General features: G+C 42.6%; 1 protein-coding gene across 1 annotated transcript in view; it reads right to left on the bottom strand.

The window, feature by feature from the left end:
- Positions 1 to 16,107, bottom strand: part of LOC121463985 (disks large homolog 5-like) — a 57,797-nt gene that overhangs the window by 1,460 nt on the left and 40,230 nt on the right. The window contains exons 7-10 of the mRNA XM_041676578.1: positions 9,469 to 9,628; positions 8,228 to 8,359; positions 7,380 to 7,563; positions 621 to 736 (exon numbers count right to left, since the gene is read on the bottom strand). Of these exons, the coding sequence (XP_041532512.1) occupies positions 621 to 736; positions 7,380 to 7,563; positions 8,228 to 8,359; positions 9,469 to 9,628 (592 nt within the window). The remainder of the gene's footprint in view (positions 1 to 620; positions 737 to 7,379; positions 7,564 to 8,227; positions 8,360 to 9,468; positions 9,629 to 16,107) is intronic.

Here is a 16,107-nt window from a genome sequence, read left to right as displayed (position 1 = left end):
TGTCTGGATCACAGGCCTTGAACAGATGCCAGGAAACTGTGAGCAACCTGGGAAATTAACTGTATGAGGCCCTGAAGAGAGGCAAACACAACACTGCAGTGAAGGCTGGGCTTATTCCTTCAGCACAGAAACTTCCTTGGATTCAACATGTCAAACTCTAAATGTGATTTTAATTCCAGAAAAACCTTCTTACAGGAAACAGATGCAAACTGCAGAGAACCCATAATCAATAAGAAGGTGCTGTATGCTAATCTGCCCAAGTGTAGGATTTTATCTCTAAAGGTGATACTCCTGGAGGAAAATAAAGTGGCAGGAGGAGACACCGTCTTCCACAATTAACACTGCCTCTATTAGGTCTGGGACTACCATAGGAAGGATCAATGCACACACGAGACCACTCAGAATTGAAGAAGTGCACACAATTGAGAAAGATTAAGGATAACACATATTGCTTCCTGTGCAGACATTTCTGTTGACTGAGCCAGCCCAATACTCTCAGATGTTCTTTCCCTGGCTTTGACTAAAAAGTCATGCAAATGTCCAGGAACCCAAATAGGGCAGAGATTCAGGTACTGGGGAGCTACTTGATATAACTCCCTCTTTGTGGCCTGGGATCCTACCTCATCTGGGAGACAGCGAAGGGATTCTGCAGCTTTTCTGCCAATTCTATACGTTTGGTGACCAGATCCCTCAGCTTCAGCAGGAATTGTCGTCTTTCCACCAATATATCCTGTTTCTGTTCATTAGAAGATTATGTTCTTAGTGGAGGGTTGAACACTCAAATGAACACACACAAACACACACACACACACACACACAAACACACTCCTCAACGCACACTTCTGGATATACATGTACAAGAACATACACATTCAGCAAAATAACAAGAATTAATCATTTGATATTTCTCTGTATCAATGGTTTCATTTCCTTAATAAAAATACACAGAATGACAGAATGGATGCAGAAACAGGATCCATTTTTCTTCTGCATACAATAAACAAACTTCAACATCAATTATAGACATTACCTCTGGGTAAAGAATTTGAAAAAAATCTTCCAAGCAAATGTACTTAAAAGACAAGCTGGTGTAGCTATTTTAATACCTAACAAAATCGACCTCAAACCAAAATTAATCAAAAGGCATGGGGAAGGACACACCACAAAGATGATCTTTTAATTTTTTTTAAAATTTTTCGAGACAGGGTTTTTCCATAGCTTTGGAGCTTGTCCTGGAACTAGCTCTTGTAGACTAGGCTGGCCTTGAGCACAAGGAGATCTGCTTCCCTCTGTTTTCAAGAGCTGGGATTAAAAGTCTGCACCACCACCACCTGGCCATCATTTGAAGTCTTAACATCTATGCCCTAAGTAAATTTTTAAGATAAACATTACTATAGCTTAAAACACATATTGATTTCCACATACTAATATGGAAATTATTACCAATAATAATCTAAGTCTCACCAATGTCCATGTTATCAGTGTACAGGTCATACAGACAAAATTAATAAACTCTGGATTAACTGAAGTTTTAAACCAAATAAACTTAACAGATATTTATCAGACAATTAGAGAATACAACTGTATATCAACAACTAAAGAAAGGAAAGCATATATAAGTTCATGGAAATTGAAGATCTCTATATTGAATGAAAAGTGAACCAAAAAATAAATAAATAAAGAAAGAAAGAAAGAAAGAAATGAAAGTCTTTCTAGAATTCAATGAAAATGAATACATAACCTACGCTAACTTATGGGACACAACGAAAGTAGTGCTAAGAGCAGTAAGTGCCTACATTAAAAAATGGGAAGATATCATACTTAATAGTAACACCTCAAAGCTATTGAACAAAAGGAAATATGTCCAAGAGGATTAGACCAGAAGAAATAATCAAACTGACAGCTAAACCAATAAAATAGAAATAAAGATAATTGTACAAAAATAAGTGAAAGAAAGAATTGGTTCTTTGAGAAAATCAACAAGATAGATAAACCCTCATCCAAGCTAAATAAAGACAGGCAAAGAATATCCCAATTAATAAAATCAGAAACCGTATGGGGATATAACAACAGATACCGAGGAAATCCAGAGAATCACAAGGACATACTTTAAATCATGTACTTCATCAAACTGGATTAGAAATAAATAATTTTCTCAATAGGAATCATTTATCAAAGTTAAATTAAAATCAGATAAGTAAATATACCTACATTCCCCAGTGAAATAGAAGCCATTGTTAAAAGCCTCCCTCCACCCCACAAAAAAAACCCAGGGTCAAAAGGCTATCTCACAGAATTCTACCATACTTTAAAAGAATAGTTAATGGCAATACTCCTCAAATTAGTTTGCAAAATAAAAACAGAAGAAACAGTGCCCAAATCATTTTATGAGGTCGCAGTGACCTTGATACCCAAACCACAGAAAGACTCAACAAAGATACTTACAGACCAATTTCCCTAATGGACATAGATGAAAAAGTACTCAATAAAATACTTGCAAATAAATCCAAGAATATTTCAAAAAGATCATCTATTATGATCAAGCAGTCTTTAACCTAGAGATGTAGGGATAGTTCGGCATATGAAAATTAGTCAATGTAATCTACCATATAAAATGAAGAAAAAACATATGGTGATCATCTTACTAGATACCAAAAAATCTTTGACCCTTTCATGAGGAAGACCTCAACACAAAAACAGACAGGAGAGAATATAAGGAATAGCTGGAACATGCCAGCAAAGGAGATGATTTCTGAAGAGAACACTGGCACTAAGATCAACAATTAATAAAGGACCTCAGGGAACTTAAAGGCAAGGAACCCCATGAGTAGGAGAAAATAGAGGTTTAAAGAATGGGAAATGATTTTCATCAACTCGCATCAGACAGAGGGCTAATATCCAAAATATACAAAGCATTCAATAGACTAGACATCAACCATCCAAATTGTTCAATTATGAAACGTGGTACAGATAGAAACAGAAAAAAAAGAAGAATCAGAAATAGCTGAGAAACATTTAAAGAAATGATCAACATTCTTACCCTTCAGGGGAATTTGAACCAAAAACTCCTTTGAGATTCCACCTTACACCTGTCAGAATGGCTAAGATCAATGGCACGAATGACAGCTTATGGTGGTGTGGATTTGTAGCAAAGGAAACACTCCTCCATTTCTAGTGGGAGTCCAGAGTTGTCCAGCCTCTATGGCATCAACATGGCGATTCCTCAGAAAATTGGGAACTGATTTACCTCAAAATCTAGGTACACCGTTCTTGGACATATATCTAAAGGATGCTCTATCCTATCACAAGAACACTTGCTCAAATATCTTCACTCTGGCTTTATTCATAATAACCAGAAACTGGAAACAACCTTGATGTCCCTCAATGGAAGAATGGATAAAGAACGGGCAGTACATTTACAGAAGAGAATATTACTTGGCTGTGTGAAAAGTGATATCCAATTGCTATTTTAAGCAAATGGGTGGAGCTAGAAAAAAATCATGCTGACAGAGATATCTGAGATCCTGAAAAACACATATTATATATATTTACTTATAAGTGGGCATCAGTTGTTAAGGAATTGATAATCAAGCCACTTTCCACAACCCAGAAAAGTTAGGTAAAGAGAAGGTCACTAGGAGAAACAGAAGAATTTCCCTGGGAAAAGAAAATAGATTAGATTTTGCCAGTAAACTTTGGTTGGGTGGGGAGGGAATTGAAAGGGATCCTGTAGGGGGGAGGGATGGAGGGAGAGAGTGTGGAGAGAGAGTGTTAGAGTTGGGGGGCTCCCAGAGGCTGCTATGGAAAGCTAGTACAGATAAAACTTCCTGTAATCTATATGGGGGATCCTAGTGAGGAATCCTAGTAGTGGAACATACAGAGTCTGAACTGACCATCTTCTGTAGCCAAGAAAGGCTTCCAGTGCTGAGAGACTGGATTGCATTCAGTTGAATATTTGGATGGAGGGGATTCCCGGCTCATGCTAGGACAGTGTGTTGCTCTCTGAAAACTAACAGTGGGGTCCCATTGTTGTGGACAACATCTACACATCATTGAACCTAGAGAGAGCAAGCTGTTGCCTGCATGGAGCCTTCACCCATATGCTCTAGTCTCTTTGGCATGGGATGATACTCTGCAGGTTACAGAAAGAGAAACATGACATCAACTCAGCCACAAAAACCTTGACTTACAGTCTGTCCTCCTGCAAGTTATGCTGGGGCACTGTTGGTGCAGAATTGAGAGAGTGGCCATACAATGTCTAGCTTAACTTGAGGCTCATGCAAGGTGAGTCAGTCCATGCCCTATAATCCATGGATGGCTAAAATATGGAGACCAAATAGCCCAGAGACATAGCACAGAAGCAAACATAACTAAAAAAAAATCAATGAACTGATTACTAATATTCCTATCAATGTTCTGCTATACTCATAGATTGGTGCCTTGCTGGTCCTCATCAGAGACCTTTTCTCTAGTAGTAGTTGTGTGGAAGTGAGTATCTAAATTCGAACTTTCTATCAGTCCTACCCATTGGAGCTCAGGAAAACTTTCAGAAGAAATTGGGGGGGGGGGGTGCGGATTTTAGGAGTAAACGGGAATGATGGGCTGGAGGGCACTAGGAGAACATGGCCCACTGAATCAAGTAAACAGGGCTCACATAGGCTCACAGAGTTATGTATGGGGCCTGCATGGGTCTGCACCATGTTCTCTGCATATATGTTGGTGTTTTGGTGGGACTCTTAATAGTGGGAGTGGGTGTGGTGTGTCTCTGACTCTTTGTCTGCTCTTGGGATGCCTTTCCTCCTATTGGGAAGCTTTGAGCAGCCTCTGTATGAAGGCCTTTTTCTTGTTTTGTCATGCTTGCCTGTTCTTTTCTGGAAAGAAAACAAAGGGTAGCAGATCTGGAAAAAGAGAGGTTTATAGGAGCTGAGAGAAGTGGCGGTAGAGAAAACTATGGTATGTGAGAATAATTTATTGTCAATAAAAGGAAATGTTCACTCAATAAAAAAATGTGAATCGTTGAAGAGTTACAACACTTTAAACAGAGTTATTAACTGTGTAATCTCTACCCAAAAGGAGAGCTTAAAATTTTCTTCCTCTAAAATATTAACAAGGAGCAGGAATCCCTATGATTCGATGGCATATAATATTTTTCACTTATAGCTGGGATTCATAGGCCATGGCTAGTGGGAAGGAGGTAAAATTGCCTTTTCTGTGAACAGTAAAATTTATGGACAGATCCTTAGTAAGGGTTAGATTCTGCCTCCTGCAGGAAAATCCTCTGCTCCTGGAGGTCTCAAAGCAATGAGAGCTGGAGGGTTGCACCGAGGAGACACCAGCTATAATGTAAGAGATGAATTAAAGGTAATAGCTTCATCAGTTCCTTCAGGATAGACATCTTATCTGTTTGCTGCAGGTATAGCTTACTTCCTGGCATTTATGGGACTCCCAACATAGACTGTTGAATGGTTAAATGAATGAAAGCTACCCATTTGTTATTCGTCTTAAAGCTACCTGTCTACTAATGATAAAGCATCTTAAATTATATTTTCACCGATGCTTTTGAGATGACTATAATTTAGCACCTATGTCTTAAAAACACAAATGTAAGCCAGGCGGTGGTGGCGGACGCCATTAATCCCAGCACTCAGGAGGCAGAGGCAGGCGGGTCTCTGTGAGTTCGAGACCAGCCTAATCTACAAGAGCTAGTTCCAGGACAGGCTCCAAAACCACAGAGAAACCCTGTCTCGAAAAAAACCAAAAAAAAAAAAAAAAAAAAAAAGCACAAACGTATAATCTACTGACCTTCGACATTTGGTTTAAGCATCAATTTTAATTTAAGTATTTAGACTAAGTTTGAGCTTGTGATGCAAACCCTTAATCCTAGGTACTCAGAAACTGAGACAGAAGGACTGAAAATTAAAGTCTGGACTGAACTCCACTGTGAGTTCAAAGCTAATCTTTGTGGGTGGGTGCACGCCTCGTGGTCCCGACTTCTTTGCTCATGTTCTCCCTCCTTCTGCTCCTAATTGGGACCTTGGGAGTTCAGTCCAGTGCTCATGTGTGGGTCTCTGTCTCTATCTCTATCCATCACCAGATGAAGGTTCTATGATGATATGCAAGATATTCGTCAGTATTGCTCTAGGATAGGGTCATTTCAGGTTCCCAATCCTCAGCTGCCCAAGGAACTAACTGGGAACCTCATCTTGGGCACTTGGGAGCCCCTCTAGGGTCAAATCTCTTGCCCACCCTAAAGTGGCTCCCTTAACTAAGAATTGTGGTTCCGTGCTCCCCTATCCACCTTTCCTTTATCCCAATTCTCCTGATTCGCCAAGTCCCCCCTCCTTCCCTTCTACCTTTTCTCTCCCCATCTCACCTTACCCCCATCCCACCCCACCCCCAAGATCCTAATTTTCTCCCCGGCAATTTGGTCTACTTCCCTTAGCCAAGAGGATAACTATATACAGTGGAACTGATCTACTGGGAGCTCACCAAGGCCAGCTGGACTGTGACCGAAAAAGCATGGGATAAAACCGGACTCTCTGAACATGGCGAACAATGAGGGCTGATGAGACGCCAAGGACAATGGCATGGGGTTTTGATCCTACTTAATGTGCTGGCTTTGTGGAAGCCTAGCCAGTTTGGATGTTCACCTTCCTAGATATGGACGGAGGGGGGAGGACCTAGGACTTACCACAGGGCAGGGAACCCGGACTGCTCTGTGGACTGGAGAGGGAGGGGGAGAGGAGTGGGGGGAGGAGGAGAAGGGTGGGAGGAGGGGGAGAAGGGTGGGAGGAGGGGGAGGTAAATGGGAGGCTGGGAGGAGGTGGAAACTTGTTTTTTATGTTTTTTTTTCTTCTTTTCTTAATAAAAAAAAAGCTAATCTTTGGAATGTAGTGTGATCATATCTCAAGACTTTAAAAGGATTTGGTGATATATCTCATTGTTAGAATGTGTAACAAACATGAGCAAAGCCCAGGTTTAATGATATTTTAATAATTAGATCAAATAACCATGGGAGAACTGCTATTTTCTGAAGGAAATTAAGGAGGAGTGGACCCGGGGTCCGGGGAGCAGGGGGTGAATGACTGGGAGGAGGGAAGGAGGTTGAACTGATGAAACATGAGAGAAGATAAAAAATGTAGACAAGAACCACCCCTTTGACATTTACACGGGGATTTCCTCCTTCAAAGCTGTTTCCAGCCATTGATCTCACAAGATGCTAAATCCTTAGAAAGTCTTGGAAAATCACAGAAATCAACAATTGGACAAGATGTTAGTGAGCTACTGGAAAAGTGGGTGGATGATCACGTGTGTGTGTTTGTGTGTGTGTGTGTATTACTACTGATGGTGGGCAGCCTGCCCACATTGCTGCAGCCTACCTTATCCCCCTCGTCACATAGCTCACAGAACTTCTCATCGGTCTTTTCATAGAGATTCTTCACCTTCTCACAGGCCACTTGCAGTGAAATCTGCTCCCTCCGTAGCTTTTGGTTCTCCTCTCTCAACATGCTCACTTTTTTCTTCAACTGAGTTCGCTCACTCAGGAGCTGGTTGTGGAGGATGCTGAACCATCACAAAAACACCATGAGACCTACCTAGCCTCCATCTCCCACATCACCCATGCAAACTCCCATGTCCCCAGACAGCCCTAGACCAGAGCCCACAGTCACCATGCCAGGATACCCTAGTGGCTGTCAAATGTCAGAGAATGGCCAAATTACAGAAAGACTCAGACTGCTTTTGAAAACTGTTACAATAAAAGAAATGCATGTACTTCTGAGAGCAGGGTTTGCCTCCTACCACATGTACTTAACTGTCCATGGTATTGGGAAAGCATCAGCAGGTTGAGAGGTAGAAGTCAAACATTCTGTGAGGGAGGACAGCAGACCCAATTGAAATATATTCTATCTATGGGTAGAATGGGATCACCTCTGGAAACCCCAACCAGAGCCCCCAAGACCCACAAATGCCTGACACCTTTATCATGGTACAAATAGATTTTCTATCTAGAGGCTCCTGAGGCTGGCAGGACAATGTAGTGATGGGCTCACAGATACTTCAGTCTTAGCAAAACTAGTCCAGTAGGTCCAAGTCAAGAGCATAAGACAGACTGCTTTTTATAGGGAGACAGGCCAAAAGGAAAGTCCTCACTTTGTTTCAAAGACAGAAACATGGCAAAAAGCAGTCACTGCCAAGGAATAGAGTCCCAGTGAAGTCAGTCACTCACCTGCAAGAGACAGTTTCCTCAGTCAGCTCCTCGCACTTGTACAAGGCCTCTCTCATCTCCATGGGGAATTTCTGCAGATCCAACATCACTTTCTTATGCTCCATATTCACCATCTCCAACTCAAAATTTAGCCTGTATTAGGGCATAGCCCCAGAGCAAAGAACCCCGTGAATTCTGGCCTTAATGATCCTATGATTTCAGGCTGTGCCCTAAACACCCAGCACAGTCAATGTCACATTCTGATAGCTATGAACCAGGACAACCTGGTGCTGTTTAAACTTGCTGACGTGGCCCCAGACCAGCATGCTGTCAGGGGTGCAAAGGGAGTGATCCAGAGCTGCATGAGTTCCATTAATGGGCCTGGAGGAATAGAATAGTTAAGTCCTGGGGAGCCTGTGTCACAAGTCTGATCCCACCAGAAATCTATGATAATGTTGTTCCCGTCTCCAGAACGGGGATTTTTGATCCCAGGTTCCTATTGCTACATGGATGTCCAAAACACAAAATCAGTGTTTCCAGCGAGCAGACCTGACTTAAGGATAGATATATAAGTCTCCAGTGGATTCCAATGGGCTGCCAAGGTGAGCACACGGGCCAGGAGCACCATCACTGGTCAGAGTGGAGTTCCCTGACCCTAAGGGAACTGAGTGGGATCACCTGGAAACTGTGGCACAGAAAGAACCACATGCCACAGACCCCCAACTGCTAGGACACACACACACGCACACACATACACGGAGGATGCCAAATAAATGTAGGCAGGCAGAATTGTCTCAGAATATAAGAAACCAGACTAGAGAGGAGCAGTGATGAAGTTCAGACCTCAAGTCACACACTGAGATGCACCAAGACGACTAGGCCCCTGCAGCTGCTCCCAGGAGCAGCCAGTACTCAAACACCTGCTGGTTAAGCACAAAGACTCACCGTAAGCTCACAGCACCTAGCATCGTCCACAAGCCAACACCTGTCAAGGCCTCATGGAATGTATGCTGAGAGCTCACAAACTATTGCCCCATCCCCAGACTGATCCAGGCCACAGGCTCTCCTTTTATTTGGAGGAATCACACAGCCTGTGTCCTGATATCACTCCTTCCCAGATTTCAGCTATGCCTCTCAGATGCCCTCAGGATATTTAGTTTAGGCAGAACACTCTGGAGGTGCAGCCTCCAGTGACCTGAGGAATGCTGGGATTGACTCGGTAGGGTCAAGACAGTTACCCAGGAACTAGACAAAATGGCTACCTGTTGTTCAAATCCTTGTTGGTATAATTAGCCAGAATTCCACGAAGTTCGTTCCTTTCTTGGGTCATCATCTGAAGCTGCAGGGTCAGTGTAGCCACCTTGTTCATCCGTTGCTCCTGCCCAGTAACAGAGTTTGGGGTTGATGTTTTTCCAGTACTCCCTGCAGGTAGATAAATATTAGTGAATTTATGCAGTAGTATGGCACAGGACCAGGAGAGATCATGTTGAGTTCGAAGAAGAGGCCAAGGAAGAGTGAATGCATGGAACACAGTGAAGGATCAGGACAACTCCTCAAACTGGGAGCCCATAAGCCATGCCTCTGTCTCCACTCACTGTGGCTAGCTATGTGTATCAGCCCCTACTGCTGCCCCACTGGCCCTGAAAGGCATATGTCACCCAGCCATGCTGCTTTGGAAATATCAACTCATTTCTGATGTGATACAGAAAATTCCTGGAGTCTCCAGTGCTTAGAGACTCTCAGTCTCTTAGTGTGGCCTGGAATAGAAGTAACTGGATGTCTGAGACCCTGGTGCATAGATGGGGAATTTCCCATGAGATACTCACAGAACCTAAAGAAATCACTGATGATGAGTTGTAGCAACAACCTACTCTCACACCCCATTAGTCTGTGCCTCCTGCTGGTCTTTGCCACTCAAAATAAAATTAAGGAACTCACAGAACAGCAGCTATAACCTTGACAACTCCTGGATCTCTGCCAAACTAACTAGCAGCAATCCTTGACTATGGGTCTGCACTTTAGTCACCCAGAGAAGCAATATAGAACCATCTCTTCCAAGATCCCAGCTACTTAACCCCATTTCTGTAAGGTCCAACTCAACCCCCAACGTCCTCCTTCGAAAGTCAGATCTCTCTGCCAACCAGTGTGCTCAATCTTGCCATTGTGTCTTCTGGTGAACCCTATATGCACATAATTGATGTGGGAGTGATTTCTTATTAATAAAGAAACTGCCTAGACCCATTTGATAGGCCAACCCTTAGGTAGGCAGAGAAAACAGAATAGAATGCTGGGAGAAAGAAGCTGAATCAGGAGTCGCCATGATTCTCCCACTCCAGGCAGAGGCAGGTTAAGATCATTCCTGGTAAGCCAGCTCGTGGGCTACACAGATTAATAGAAATGGGTTAGATCGATATGTAGGAGCTAGCCAATAAGAAACTGAAACTAAAGGGTCAGGCAGTGTTTAAAAGAATATAGTTTCCGTGTAATTATTTCGGGTAAAGCTAGCCGTGCGGGCGGCCGGGTGCCAGGGACGCAGCCCCGCCACTCCTATTTCAACACATAATGAGTGCCCCAAGAACACAACACTGTTGATTTCAAGAAAAGATGCCAACGACTCTTTACGATACAGCAGAATGTCCAGAGAACGGACTGTTAGGGTCACTGCCAACTGCCATCACTTATCTCCTAACTGTCTCTTCCCCAGTCACCAAAAGCCAAGCTGGCTTTTTCAGGTGCCTTCCCTGAGACACAGGGGAAGCTCGTCAGCAGCTCTCTGATACTTAGACTCTAATTAATTATAATTTAACACTTCATCATTTATGGAGGTCAAGACTCATTTTCTAAACATTCCCACGGAATGGCTCTTCACCTCCTAATCAAAAAGATGGGAAGTGAAGGATACTAAAACATTAGCTCATGTTGATGTGGAATGAAGTTCAGTTTCATGAAGTGAATGAGTACCTCAGGAAATATCTACAGGGCTGTTACAATGTGTGGGGGTGATGGGGATTGCGGGTGACCCATCAGACCAAAGATGAGTCACATGGGTAATGATGAAAATTTCCTCCAAACTTCAGCAGAATACATTCCATCCATAATGATGTTAGCAAAAGTGAGATCACCTAGTGACAGGACAGGCTGGAGACACCTAAGGGCATCCACGGGTGAGCCCTCACTCACCAAGAACAGACACTTGCAGGGAGAGTGATGGCTCATTCCTGCACTCAAGTTAAAGTTAAAGTCAAGATAAAGATGACTGGCTATTGAGATTCAGGAACTCAGAAACCTTAGGGGTCACTGACATGCAGCAATACCCAATGGTTCCTACCCTGCAAGTGGATGTGAGGTAAAATTTGAGATCCTCCAGCTTTGGCCAGAGGATTTTACTCTCCCTGTTATTAGTGACCCACAACCAAAAGAAATCCAGTGTGGGTGAAGCTCAGTGCTGTAACTGAAACCTCATTCATCCCTCTCTCCTTCCTTCCCACTCAGAGTCAAAGCAGAGGGCCCTAGCACAGCAGCTGCAGGGTTGACCATTACTGGCTCTCTGCCAATCTAAGCATCAGAAACCCTAAACTCCAGGTCTACTCTTTAGTAACAGAGAGAAGCAGGATAGATTCATTACCTCCACGAAGCTCTAAGATCCTGTGACTCACTATGAAAAACCAAGCTGAAGCCTTCCATCATCAAGAAACTCCCCACTCCCTCCCCAGGACTCACTGCGTTCTCCCCAGAACCATTTATGTCTTGATGTGCGACACTGAGGTTGAAGGCCAGCTTCCTTCTGCCTCCCTCTAGTCTCGTTATGCTCTCCTTTCTGTCTCCCAAGGAGCCTGCTCAGTCTTGCCAACATGGCTACGTCCAAAACCCGTAGGCAATGAACAGATGCCCCACAGGCAGTTGGTGTTGCCACAACACTGATGACATCACAGAGAATCAGGGCTCTCCAGGATACAATAGAATGTCCAGGGAGGGGTCTGCTGCTGTCCATGGTACAGCCATTACCTCTGGCTCATTTCCTCACTCCAAAATGACCTTAAACCAAGCAGCCATATCAGGAGCCTCTCTGGGGTCAAAAAGGGAAAAGGAAGCTCTTACACAGGTAGTAATAAAAAATTTCCCCTGGAGAATCAGCAGAGCTCACTCAGGATATAAGGTTGTGAGTGAAGATGTGATTCACTCTTCACGTGTCTGGTTGGAGTCACATGAGGCCAGATGATCCCTCAGATATTTAGAAAAAACAGTCCTAGAAGCAATATGATGGTCCAAACCTTGAATCAATATACTGAGGCAAGAGCAGTGACAAGTCAGAGGTCTGTCGGGGCTGTGTAGAGGCACCCTAAGTTGGAAACACACATGCACATGCACACGCATACAGATAGAAGAGGCACACAATCATGGGATAGAATATGATGTACATCACTGCTATGGTCCTTCTATCAGCAAACAAAAGCCAAATTCCTTGGCCTAGAGCCAGGTGTTATGATATATGTGCTTGTTAATGGCTTTGGGTGCATTACCCATTAGGAGATCATGAGAAGGACAGGCATTTGGAAAGGCTTGGGGTTATTAAATCAAAGAGTTTGGTTATAGCCTAACCTCAATTTTCTATTTCTGACAGTTCTTGTAAAGAGGATCCAGCCCATCGTTAGGCTGAAATTCATTTTCTCCAGATCTCTGAACTTTCTCAACAGAAGCATGTTCCTTAGAACTTAGGGCTGATGAGGTCTGCCAGGTGATCTGTGCCATTTCAGATATGGAAGCCCTAAGCAGGTGAATGTGATTAGCAACTTTTTTCTAAATAGGGTCTTGTAGAGACCAACAAGTTGAGAACCAAACATCTGGCAAAACTGGTATGAAAAAGTTTTATGAACATACAGAGTGGTGCTGTGGTAAAGAAGCAGAAGTGAGAAGTGAGATAGAGAGAGAGAGAGAGAGAGAGAGAGAGAGAATATGGTTTGCAAATCAATCTGAGATGTGATAAGATCTAAAAAACAAGGTATAATGGATTACCAGCAAATTCCAGCAACTAAGAAAGAGGCCTGTGTAGGGGAAACCCAGCCCAAGGGGGTGTGTTAGCCTTGGGCTAATGTTTAGGTATAAATCTGGCGGGTGTGAGCCTCGCCGGTCCCTTTTTGTACTTCCTGTTCATCACTGGATCCCTAGTGTTGTAAGCTATTCCCTCATTAAAGTTTACTATTTCATATCTGACCAGAACTGAAAATCCTTGCCAGGGAGACCTGAGACAGCTAACTTCATAAGCACAGGACTGAGTCAGCAACCTGGGCTGGAGTGTGGACCTGGGATGGCGAACTCTACAGGAGCAGGACGGAGCCAGCAACCTAGGCCAGAGCAGACCTGAGACAGTGAACTCCACAGGAGCAGGTACAGCAGAGCAATCAGAGCAACTGCTGAGGAAGTGTGCCAGAGCCAGAGACCTCTACGGGTTCAGGAAATGCGTCTGGGACCTACGAAGAGATAGGCAGGAATCAGTGACCTCTGCAGGACTGGGAGTTAGTCTGAGATCTTAGAAGGAGTAAACCTGAACCAGAACCCCTGCAGGTCCTGGTGTGAATCTGGGACCTCCCAGAAACTGGTCCTGAGCCAGGAACTCTGAGGGTCGGGGTATGAATCTGGGACCTCCAATGGAGTGGGCAGGAACCAGAGACCTCTGCAGGTTCGGGCATGAGTCTGGGACCACTGAGGGAGTAGGCCTAAGTCAGGACCTCTGCAGAACCAATCCCAAGTCAGAGACCTCGACAGGATCAGATCCAAACAAGGGACATTTATAGAAACAGAGCTGAGCTGGGAGCCTAGGCAAGAGCAGGCCTGAGACAGCGACTCCATAGTAGTGGAGCAAACCATGGGCGCACTGAGCAACCTAGGAAACACAGAGTGACTAACAGGGTGACTGAAACCTGTGGCACTGACTGCACCACAAGGAACAACCACCTGAGCCTTGGATCCACTGGGACCTGGAAGACTGATCACCAGAGCCACAGACAGTCCCAACTACACCAATCAGAGTAAAAGATGAGTAGACAAGGTAAGAACACACAACACCACAAAGAGCAACACATCACCAGTAAAACCTAGTGATCCTATAACAGCAAGACTTGAACAAATATAGATGAAGCAGAAGAAAATGACCTAAAAAATAACTTCAGGAGAATGTTTGAGGCCATTAAAGAGGAAATGAGAAATTCCCTCAAAGAAATGGAGGAAAAGACAAACAAAAAATTGGAAGACATCAACAAATCCCGTAAAGAAAACCAAGAAAAAGGAATCAAACATATGAAAAAAACTATTCAAGACTTGAAAACTGAAATAGACACAATAAAGAAAACACAAGCTGAGGAATTAGAGAAACAGAAATCATGAGAAAAAGATCAGGAATCACAAATCAGCATAAATATCAGATTACATGAGATGGAAAAGAGAATCTCAAGCACTGAAGATACAATAGAGGAAACAGACTCACCACTCAAAAAAGGCATTAAATCTAACAAAAGCTTAACACCAAATATCCAGGAAATAAGGGACACCATGAAAAGACCAAACCTAAGAATGATAGGTACAGAAGAAGGAGAAGTCCAACGCAGAAGCACAGAAAATATATTTAACAAAATCATAGAAGAAAACATTTCCAACCTAAAGAAAGTTATGCCTATGAAGATACAAGAAGCTTAAAGAACACTGAACTGACTGGATAAAAAAAAAAAGTCCCCTTGTCACAAAATAATCAAACACTAAACATACAGAATAAAGAAGGAATTTTTAGACTGCTAAGGAAAAAGGGCAAGTAACATATAAGGCAGATCTATCAGAATTACACCTGATTTCTCAATGGAGACAATGAAAGTCAGAAGGACCTGGTCAAGAGTTATGCAGATATTAAGATGCCCTCTTCTGGTCTGCAGACACACACAGACAGAATATTGTATACATAATAAATAGATAGGTAGGTAGATAGATAGATAGATAGATAGATATTAAGAGACCACAGTTGCCACCCCAGACTACTATACCCAGGAAGACTTTCTTTCAATTACCACAAAAGGACAAAACAAGATATTCCATGACAGAACCAGAATTAATACCACAAATCCAGCACTACTCAAAGTAGAAGAAGGAAAACTCCAATCCAAGGAATTTGGCTACATCAACAAAAACACAGACAATAGAAGATCTCACAGCAGCAAATCCAAAAGAAGGGGAAAAGATACAAAATAACATCTCCACCAAAGAAAACTAAAATAACAGGTGTTAGCAATCACTGGTTGTTAATATCCTTTAATATAAATAGACTCAACTAACCTAAAAAGTCCATATAGTCCTATAAAGTCCTATAAAGAGACACAGGTTAACAGATTGAATAAAAACATAATACATCTTTCTGTGCATACAAGAAACACACCCCAAACTCTAAGACAGACATCACCTCAAACTAAAGGGTTGGGAAAAAATTTTCAATCAAATGGACTGAAGAAACAAGCTGGTATACCTATCCTAATATCTAACTAAATAGACTTCTAAATAAAATCAATCAAAACAGACCAAGAAGGACATTTCATATTTGTCAAAAAAAATCTATCAAGAGGAAATCTCAGTACTGAACATCTATGCCCTGAATACAAGAGTACTATTATAAGTAAAAGAAACACTTCTAAATCTTAAATCATACATTAAACCCAACACACTAGTAGTGGGAGATTTCAACACTCCACTCTGACAACTGGACATGTCTGTCAGGCAAAAAATGTACAAAGAAATAAGGGAACTAACAGATGTTATAATTCAAATGGACTTAACAGACATCTATAGAACATTCAGTCCAAATATAAAAGAATATACCTTCTTCTCAGCACTTCGTGGAACCTTCTCAAAAACTGACCACATAC

This window comes from Microtus oregoni, unplaced genomic scaffold (genome assembly GCF_018167655.1).
Source record: "Microtus oregoni isolate MIOR12 unplaced genomic scaffold, Mior012 000027F_ref0000203, whole genome shotgun sequence".
In the NCBI taxonomy this organism is placed as follows: Eukaryota; Metazoa; Chordata; class Mammalia; order Rodentia; family Cricetidae; genus Microtus; species Microtus oregoni.
This window is presented reverse-complemented; position numbering and strand designations above follow the sequence as displayed.